Source organism: Elephantulus edwardii, unplaced genomic scaffold, assembly GCF_000299155.1.
Source record: "Elephantulus edwardii isolate Elephantulus edwardi_28Jun2011 unplaced genomic scaffold, EleEdw1.0 scaffold00124, whole genome shotgun sequence".
Taxonomy (NCBI): domain Eukaryota; kingdom Metazoa; phylum Chordata; class Mammalia; order Macroscelidea; family Macroscelididae; genus Elephantulus; species Elephantulus edwardii.
Genome location: NW_006399874.1, coordinates 1,327,425 through 1,336,758, shown reverse-complemented (window position 1 = coordinate 1,336,758; position 9,334 = coordinate 1,327,425). Strand labels below are relative to the sequence as shown.

The following is a 9,334-nucleotide window of genomic DNA, read 5'->3' as shown; positions in this document are numbered from 1 at the left end:
CCGTTTCCATGATAAAATAAAAAAAAAAAAACCATACATTTTTTTTGTTATGAAATACCTATACAAAATTTTTAAAATTTACACCTTCTGAGCTGCCCCCCAAAAGAAAAAAATTAAAAAGTATCAGTTTATGCCTCTACACATAAAACTATCTCTCATCAGTAGGTCCAAGGGAACTTGGGTCCAAAATGTTCCAGCACTGATGGAAGGAAAACAAGGTTAAAAATTCCCCTTCCTGCTCTTTCTTTCCCAACATAAGACAACAACAAAGGTCAAATGTTTACAGTAGTGTATTCTACTTATTATAAACAGCTGAAAGTTAAAAAACAATAACCAATCAAAAGCACACAGGCTCGGAGTTCACTGGTGCATATACGGGTGACGGATTCGAGTAAGGCACTTCCTTGACACAGCAGCATCCCGACATGCCATTTGCAGAGATGATGTGCTCGGTTCTGGTTAAGACAGAGGACCTTGTGAAGCTCCTGGAAGCAACTGGAACATCTCCACAGCAGGGGAAGACACAGGAGGTAAAATTTGGAGGTACAAGTCTACACAGACGTGGTCACTCGGTCAATGACATGGTTGACCTCATTTTTGTTGGAATCCAGTCCTTTAGCAGCATTCATGCCATTCCGTAAATTCTCCACTGCCTTTTTCATGTTCTTTAACTCCCCTGGGTGTGGAGTGGCTCGCCTTAGAAGTGTTCTCTGGAAGAAAACAGTGGAGTGAGTGTTTTGGTTTTATCCCCTTCCTCTTTCAAACATGCAGCTGTGAGGTATTAGCATTCCAGTGCAAAGCTCCTCCTTAGAGATTATGAGTTAAAGTGGGTGAAAAGCTTTCTTTGGAGCTAGGTGCATTTACCAACTGCTTATCAGTAATAAATGGAAGATAAAAAAGCATTTCATATACCTCAAAATAATGTATTTTTAAAAAATACAACAAGTGAGCCCGAATGCTGCAGTATTTAAGCATTTGACAGCAAACAGGAAAGTCAGTAGTTCAAACCCATCATTTGCTCCTTCTCTGAGAAAAACATAATCATCTACTTCTGTAAAGATTACAGCTTTAGACCCTCTGGGATGGTTCTTCCCTGTACTACAGGGTCCCCAGGAGACAGAATCCACTCAGGGGCAGATATTTTAGTTTTGGTTTTAAAAATAAGATTAATTTTGAGATAAAAACTAAGTTTCATGAACAGTAAAAAAAAAAAATTTAAAAAAATATATATAGTAAAGAAGAAGACTATCACTATAATGCTCTACTATAACCCCAAAAGTAGTCTGGTTTCTCTTAGCCTTTGAGGCTCAGGAGTTAAAACAAAAGGGAAGCTGAGAGAGAGAAGGTCTTCTTTCCTTCTTGTACTACTGTTTCTATGGTCTAGTTCTATGGCTATGTCTATGGTCTACTGCTTACAGACTACGGAGCAGGGAATGAAACTACGAAGTATGAGCAATTTAAAAAAAATCTTATTATTTAACATTTTACAACAGTCTTTAAAAAACCAAAATTTTTGTCTAAATTTTAAATAGCCCATCCAGGAATTTCAGGAAGAGCCAAATGAAGGTCACAAAATACTAAAAGAGCATCACTCAGGTGGTGAAGTATCTGGCAAACTAATTAGGCTCTAACAAGACAGGACTAAGCACTAAGAGTCATTTATGGTAAAGTTGCTTTATTGTCCCTAATTCACACTTTGTGCTGGACTAGTGCCAAGAGTCAGATTCCCTCTGTGATAGCCAGGACAACAACTAGAGGCCAGGATGTAAATGGGAGGCAGCAGCTGCTCCCATTAGTTCTCCTTAAGAAAATCTCAGCGCAAGGACTTCAAGAAGTCAGAGTCTGCACACCCATGTTCATCATGGATATGTTCACAATAGCAAGGAGTTGGAAACAACCTAAGTGCCCATCAACAAACGAATGGATAGAGAAGCTGTGGTATAGTCACACAATGGACTACTACGCTGCATTGAAAAACAAGGAACTCATGCAATATTATTCAAAATGGGTGACCCTGGAGGACATTATACTGAGTAAAATATCTCAGTCACAAAAGAACAAATACTGCATGGTGCCGCTGTTGTAAAACAGGATTGACCTCAGGGCTGGGGGGAGACTGAGAAAGATGGGTTAAATAATGTATACTGCATTGAAACAGATGAGGGAAAAAACTGTTTAAGAGGAAAAATTATTAGGTATTTTTGTCATGATGGGAGTCCAGAGCGAAGGTTGCATAGTGGAGTGGACCTGGGGGGAAGTATTGTAAAACAATGAAAGAATCTTTCTTTTACTTTTCCAAGAGGGTAGTGTACTGGGGAGAGGGGAGGGTTGGGAGGGAAGAAAAGTGCAACAATGAATGAATGGAAATCCAAAGTCTCTGTAAAGTTTCACTGAAATTAATAATAAATCTTAATAAAAAGAAAAAAAAAAAGAAGTCAGAGTCAACTTGTAGGAAAATTGCAAAGAATTGTCACAGATTCTAGGTGAAGTCATCCTTCCCCCAAAGTTTAAGACAAAACAAAGGTGAGGTGTTTATAGTAGCAAAACTCTACTGACAATTGCTGAGAGATACTATTAAGCCCAGATGTAAGTAAAGACAGGAAAGATTTTTGAATCTGTCCCTCACTTCTAAAGGACCCCTCAGTCATCCCACCAGAATCACACATACTCCACACGGAGGTAAATAGCTAACCGGGTCTGAGGAGGACAGACAAGCCTGGTACAAAAAGCTAAGTCAAAATGTGACAAAACGTGAATGACAGCAACAGAAATCGCCCCCAATGTATAGTAAAAAATGAGGAGAATTCAAACAACAACAAAAAAGTTTCCGGTGGCCAAGTGGTAAGGAGTTGCACTGCCACCCCAAAGGACTGAGGTTTGAATCCACTAGTTGTTCTGTGGCAGAAAGATGGACACTCCCCTCCCATGTGATTAACTGCCTCTGAAAACTTGCTAGAGGGTCAGCTATAGGTCATTTCCAACTCGATGGTACACAACAACAATTACTCTTAAGAAAGCAGTGAAGGGTGAGGAGGTAGAGATACCACAGAGAGAAAGGGGTGTAGGGACAATACAAATTATTCAAACAAAAACTCGAAGATCCCACTTCCCATATTTATATGTTGTGAATTAAGATTTAAAAGTACTTAGTTTTATCTTCTAAAGGAATTGAAATGCTGAAGGGAAAACAGAAACCATACTATTTTAAAATAAAAGCAATCCGAGGAGGTACCCTTCTCAATATTTGGAAAGCTTTCAAATTTGAACTTCCATGGGGATAAAAAATTTCCATCTCCATACCGTTTCATTTTCATCTTCATCTATTTCGCCATCCAAGAATCGGATTGCACTGACTCTGTTGACTGCACTCTCATTCCAAGTTTCATCCGAGACATCGTTTACCAAGTTCTCCAGTGCACCACAGCGAGGCAGATTCTCTGTCAGGACAAAGGACAAAGTGCACATGAGTGGGGAACTCTGGTTCACATGCTTGGCAACAGCTGTGTCCCAGACTGGTGACCAACTCGACTGAATAAGTGAGTCCTTAAGTGACTGTTTTTAATGTGGTCTGGAGGTTGACAGTTCAAATCTACCCCAGAGGTACGCTGGCGAACAGGCATGGAGATCTACTTCTAGAAAAGAAAAATCTACCATTGAAAACCTTATGGAACATGTTTCTATGTGAGTAAGAAGTTATCATGAATCTAAATTAACTCAAGAGCAACTGGTCTTAGAATATGTATGAAGAATCTGGGGTATAACAGCTGAAATAAGGAAGGCTAATGAATGCTTTCAACTTCCAACTCTTGGTTTTAAAATAAAAAATAACCCCTATGCTAGTTTTAAAGGGGCAGTCTTTTGCAACTTGTGTTGCTAACCAAACCCCCCCCCCACACACATCTCCGGTGGGTCAACTTGACTCATGGCTCCAAGGGGGGAAGATGGACAAACTGCTCCCTTAAGATTTAACAGCTTCAAGCACAGGGTCACTACTGCGCTAAAACTAACTCAACAGCAGAGTGGTTTTCTTAGTGGAAGGTTGTGTATAGAGGCCTAGAAACATTTTGGAGATGTAGTTGGTGATGGTGGCCTGACATTGTAGGTGTAACTAATGCCCTGGATTACATACTTAAAGGTAGTCAACATGGCAAACATTCTGTCCTAGAAATGTATTTTACCACAATACAAACACTACCCCGAAATGCAAAAGACTTAGGGTGGGGTTGTGTCTTTTTGTTAATGACACATGAGAATAGTTTTAAAATATCTAAAGTGTATGTTTACGATTTCTTTACGAACATCTTAAATCACTTTCAGAACCTTTTCCTCAATCATTTTCACATACACTAATGTAAACAATTCTCACAACAGGACTCTGTTATCTGTTAACAGCAGTGGTTTGTCACTGTTACTCTTTATGGCTGTTGTTGACTGCTGTTAAGTAGGTCTCTAACTCCTGGCATCCCGCTGCTCAACTGAACCAACACCATCTGATCTTGCCCATCCACATGACTGGTTTATGAGGGAAGGAACTACTGAGATCCAAAGAGTTTTCATGGACTCATCTTTTAGAAGTTGATTGCTAGGCCTTTATTCCTAGTCCATCATAGTCTGAAACCTCTGGTGTACCCTGTTCAGCTTCACAGCAACACAAAAGCTATCAGGAACAGACAGGGGAACCGACAGGCAGTGCTTGTGAACCGAACCCAGGTTTTCCTCAAAGAAGGTGAGAATTTTATCACTGAAACGACTGGGTACTTTTTTTCCTTTTAGAGTATTAAAAGCTCATCAGAAAAACCTGGGATTGGCAAGTTAGTTTGGAGGTCTTTCCAACATGGGGCTCCCATTCTCCAAGAACACTCCATTTCTCTTCTATCAAAGCTGGCTTTCAAGCAAAGGAATTACAATAGCATTTTGCTACTAGTGTGATTCTTTCTTAAAACCACATGTAATTTACAAAATAGAGACAGTGTAACTCAAAGTATCTTGTTGCCTTAGAAACAGTGGTGGTTATTCTGATAGTTTAACTACTAACCCTCAGATGGTAAGTGTGGATTTTAAGTCATTCTGCTGTCTTTCTACAGTGACTTAGAGGTGAGAAATTGCACTGCCAGTCCAAATGCATGTGGTTTGAATCTACCAGCTGCTCCGCTGGAGACAGATGAACAGTCTCCTCCCATGTGATTTACTGCCTCTGAAAACCTGCCAGAGGGTCAGCTATGGATTGGCTCTGACTCAGTAGTATGTAACAACAACAACTGTTACCTTTCTAAGGAACATTTTTGCTTTTAGCCTTAACAAAAATCTAAAGGGCTATTTAGAGAATTTCAGACATGATAAACAGGAGTAGGGGGCACTGCTTTCACAAAGATGCAGCAGCAGGAAGACTCTGCCCCCAGGTTGTCCAGTGACCCCACTGGGGCAGCTCTAAGAACAGACCAAATGAAATGCCATTGCAGTCACATGTGGGAGTAAGTAACTCCGTGGACCAGACATCAGTCCCTACTGTGGTCTTGAGACCACATGATTATCGTCCAATTACATGGAGCTCACCTTGGTAAGGAGGTTCAGAAGGCAGCTGAGGAAGTAAGACACAGGTTAAAATCTTCTCTCCTGTGGAGCCATCGGTGTCTGTCTGGAATGTGAGCAGAGGCTGGGACTGGTTGTCCGATAACCAGAGAGCCTTCAGCTTCAAGGTAGTCAAGGACAGAGGCAGGTGCATCAACCTAATGTAAAACAAAAGGAAATACCATGACCTCAAATGTTGTAACTAATCTATGTCAGTAAAAGCTGGGGAAAATTTTCAAAACAATTTCCTAACATTGTGTGAGTGCATAAAAAAGTTATATTTATAACTACCCTTCTTGTTAGTTGAGCCAAAGTCAGCCACAACTTATGATGGACTCATGCACAATAGATCACTGTAGTGACACTGTAACTCAAAGCGTTTTCTTGGGTCTATTTTAGAAATTTGATTGCCAGGGGCCCCACAGGAAATAAGAATGATAACCCAATAACAAAATAGGGGAAACGATATGAAAAGGCTCTTCACAAAGGAAGACAGTAAGATGGCTAAAAGAAAGGCTCAAAATCACTGGAAATCAGAGATGTGAATCAAAACAATGAGATACCATCTCATCCCAGCAGCAGCAGCAGAGTTTAACAAGACAGCAAGTAATAAATGTTTCAGAGGATGTAGAGAGATTGGAACTGCCATGCACTGCTGATGGGACTGTCAAATGGGACAACCATTCTGAAAGGCATTTTGGCATTCCAAAAGCTGAACAGACATTCCCTATAACCCAGATATTTCACTGCTATGAATATAATCCAAGGAAATTACAACTGGGACACAAACAGAGACATGCACACCTATGTTCATAGCAGTGCTATTCCTAATAGCAAGAAAAAGGAAACAGTCATTTAGAAAAACAGTTGAGGTACATTTACACAGTGGAATACTATGCAACAAGGAACAATTATTCTGTAAAATACTATATGACGTGAAAGTGTAGAGAGCATTATGCTGACTGAACTAACTCACTCACATAGTAACAATAATAGAAGGATAACTAATAAAATTTATAAATATCCAGAAAGATAATTGGAAAGGGAGGACAGAGCAGAAAAGGGAAAGGATAGAAATCACTAGGATAGCACATTTTCCTGGTCAGAAGTCTGGGTGTGCATGTGAAGAGGACAGATTCAACAGGGACCCAAAAAGGCAGGGTAGAATCATCGTTCTGATGCTGTTATCTAAAGGGTTTTCTTTGATGAATTTTGGCAATTTGATCGCTAGGCTGACTTAGCCTGAAAGCATTATTGCAACTTGTTCAGCACTTTTTTTTTTTAAGAAATAAGGGTGATTTTTCCATTGCTTTTGTTGCTATGTTGTTGTTAATTGCCATCCAATTAACAACCCTAAGAACAAAAGACCTGAAGCCTTTTCATAACTATCGTTGTTTCTCACAGTTCATAGGGTTTTCAGAGTCATGTTGTTTAGGAAGTGGATGCCACTCCTACTCTTGCTATAGAATTATATAACACTATTAAAGGGACAGATTTACATCACCTGTAGTTTTATCACTGAAATAATACTGAGAGATCTGCTGGTCAGTGGTAGAGAGTTATACTGTCAATCCAAAGATGGTGGTGGTGGTTGTTATGTGCCGTCGAGGCACTTGCGACTCACAGTGATCCTATGTACAACAGCCCTGAAGCCTGATCTATCCTGTGCCAACTTCACTGTCTCCAACACACCTACCTTCATTACCCCAGTCACTGTATCAACCCATCTCATCGACGGTCTCCCTCTCCTTTCTCCCTTCACCCTCCCAAGCATGACATCCCTCTCCAAGGAATGGACCCTTCTTGCAACATGTCCAAAGTATGTCAGACAAAGCCTCAGAATCCTTGCCTCCAACGATCAGGCTGGCTTCACCCTCTCTAGGATGTTCATGGCAGACCATGGTATATTCAATACTCTTCTCCAGCACCACAGCTCAAAGGCATCAATTCTCTCTCTATCTCTAGTCATTGTCCTGCTCTCTCATGCATAGCAAGCAATTTTGAAGATTATGGCTTGGATCAGGTGCACCTTAGTCTCCAGACTGACATCTTTGCTCTTCAGTGCTTTGGAGAGGTAGGAGCAGCTTCCTGGGTAAAAAGATGAGCTATCTCCTTCTGTGTAATTTATAGCCTCTGAAAACTCACTGGAAGGTCAGCTATAAGTCAGTTCTGACTCGGCAGCAATGAATTTCAGTTTGGTTGTTTTGTTGTTGTTTTTCTTTTTTAAAATACAATATAGAAAAATCCATAATTTGTTCAACCCCCTTTGCAGCCTTATAGTAACCACCAGGTAAAATTCTATTAACAGACAAGTAGTGGCTGCCCATGAAGGTGCACTGGCTGGGAACTGAAGCCAGGTCTCCTGCATGGCAGAGAAGAATTCTACCACAGAGCCACCAGTGCTTCTTTTTCTCTCTCATTACCATCCAGATTTATTCTCTCTCATTGCCATTTAAGTCAGAATGAGCTCACAGCTACCCTGTTGGTGGAATTCAAGACTGTAAATAGCACAGATGTTCGCCCATTTTTCTCCTTTGCAGTTGCTGCTGGATTCAAACCACCTCTGGATTAGCACAATTGTATGGACTATGCCTCCAGAAATCCCTGGGGAATAGATTTTTCATGACATTTCTGTTTCCTTTCTGGATAACCTCTCCCGTTAGGAGCTTCAGGCTAAAGGACAGACAAGGGAAGAATAGTTCAGCTAAGCATTGAACACATTAATTCTTTTTTTTCCCCTCCACACTATTAATTCTTATACAAGGAGGTTTTACAGAGAAATACAAGCAAGTCTACTTGAGGAAAGACCTAAAATTATGATGTTCTTACTACCTCAATGCTAACAGCTTTCTTGACAGGGATGAGTTCTTAAAAGCAAACAAACACTGTTATCAAGTAATTCTGACTCATAAATAAGCCTATAGAGTCTCGAGGTTAACTATTTTCAAAAACACCTGGATAATGAGGAGGACAGGAAAAGATATACCGGGGTTATGGAAGAGTTTAAGGTGCATATAAAGAATTTTTTAAAAAGAATCATGGCCATGCACTCCCTCTGCTTCCTCTGCAGAGATTACGTTTTCCAATGTAAACGTTCATCTTTCAATTTCTGGAAGCTTCCACCTAAGATTCCTACCATGCCAAGTTGTTTTCTGTTTAAAACATGGTATATATAAAAGGACTCTAAAAATTGTAATGTGACACCTATAGATTGGCTTTACATTTGCGCTTCGCAAAGATCTGACAGTGTGGCTGCAACCATTTGCACTTGCAAGCAGTAGTAAAAGAGGGCACACAAAGACCACTTGTCAGAAATCCCACATACTTGGTACTTAACTAAAGCTTACTTAAAGTGCAATGGTTTCTGAACGGGGGCAATTATGTCCCCAGGGAACATCTGGCAATATCTGGAGACATTTTTGGTTGGTACAACTAACAGAGAAATGCTAGTACAAGGTCGTGGCTAAGGGCTGTTACTAAGCCTCACCCTACAATGCGCAGGACAGCACCAACTGACCCTTCCCACACAAAAAGCATTATCTGTCCCAAAATGCCAATGGTACCAACGTGCTTTAGTGAAAGAAAAATCAATGCTTCATATTAATCTACTAATTCATTTAAAAAACAACCAAACACTCTGTGTATCCCAAGAATTTAAGGTTACATTTGGCTACAACCAGGAGAAGATAACATAGATGAATGGGACCTTCTAAGACTCAAATCCCTATGCACATCCAAAAACTTCTCCAGTAGGGTAAAAAGGGAA

At 40.3% G+C, this 9,334-nt stretch overlaps 1 protein-coding gene across 1 annotated transcript in view; it reads right to left on the bottom strand.

The window, feature by feature from the left end:
* Nucleotides 1–481: 481 nt before the first annotated feature.
* LRRC1 (leucine rich repeat containing 1) overlaps nucleotides 482–9,334 on the bottom strand; it is a 178,818-nt gene continuing 169,965 nt past the window's right edge. Inside the window, exons 12-14 of the mRNA XM_006893133.1 lie at nucleotides 5,554–5,726; nucleotides 3,301–3,437; nucleotides 482–710 (exon numbers count right to left, since the gene is read on the bottom strand). Of these exons, the coding sequence (XP_006893195.1) occupies nucleotides 552–710; nucleotides 3,301–3,437; nucleotides 5,554–5,726 (469 nt within the window). The 3' untranslated portion in view covers nucleotides 482–551. The remainder of the gene's footprint in view (nucleotides 711–3,300; nucleotides 3,438–5,553; nucleotides 5,727–9,334) is intronic.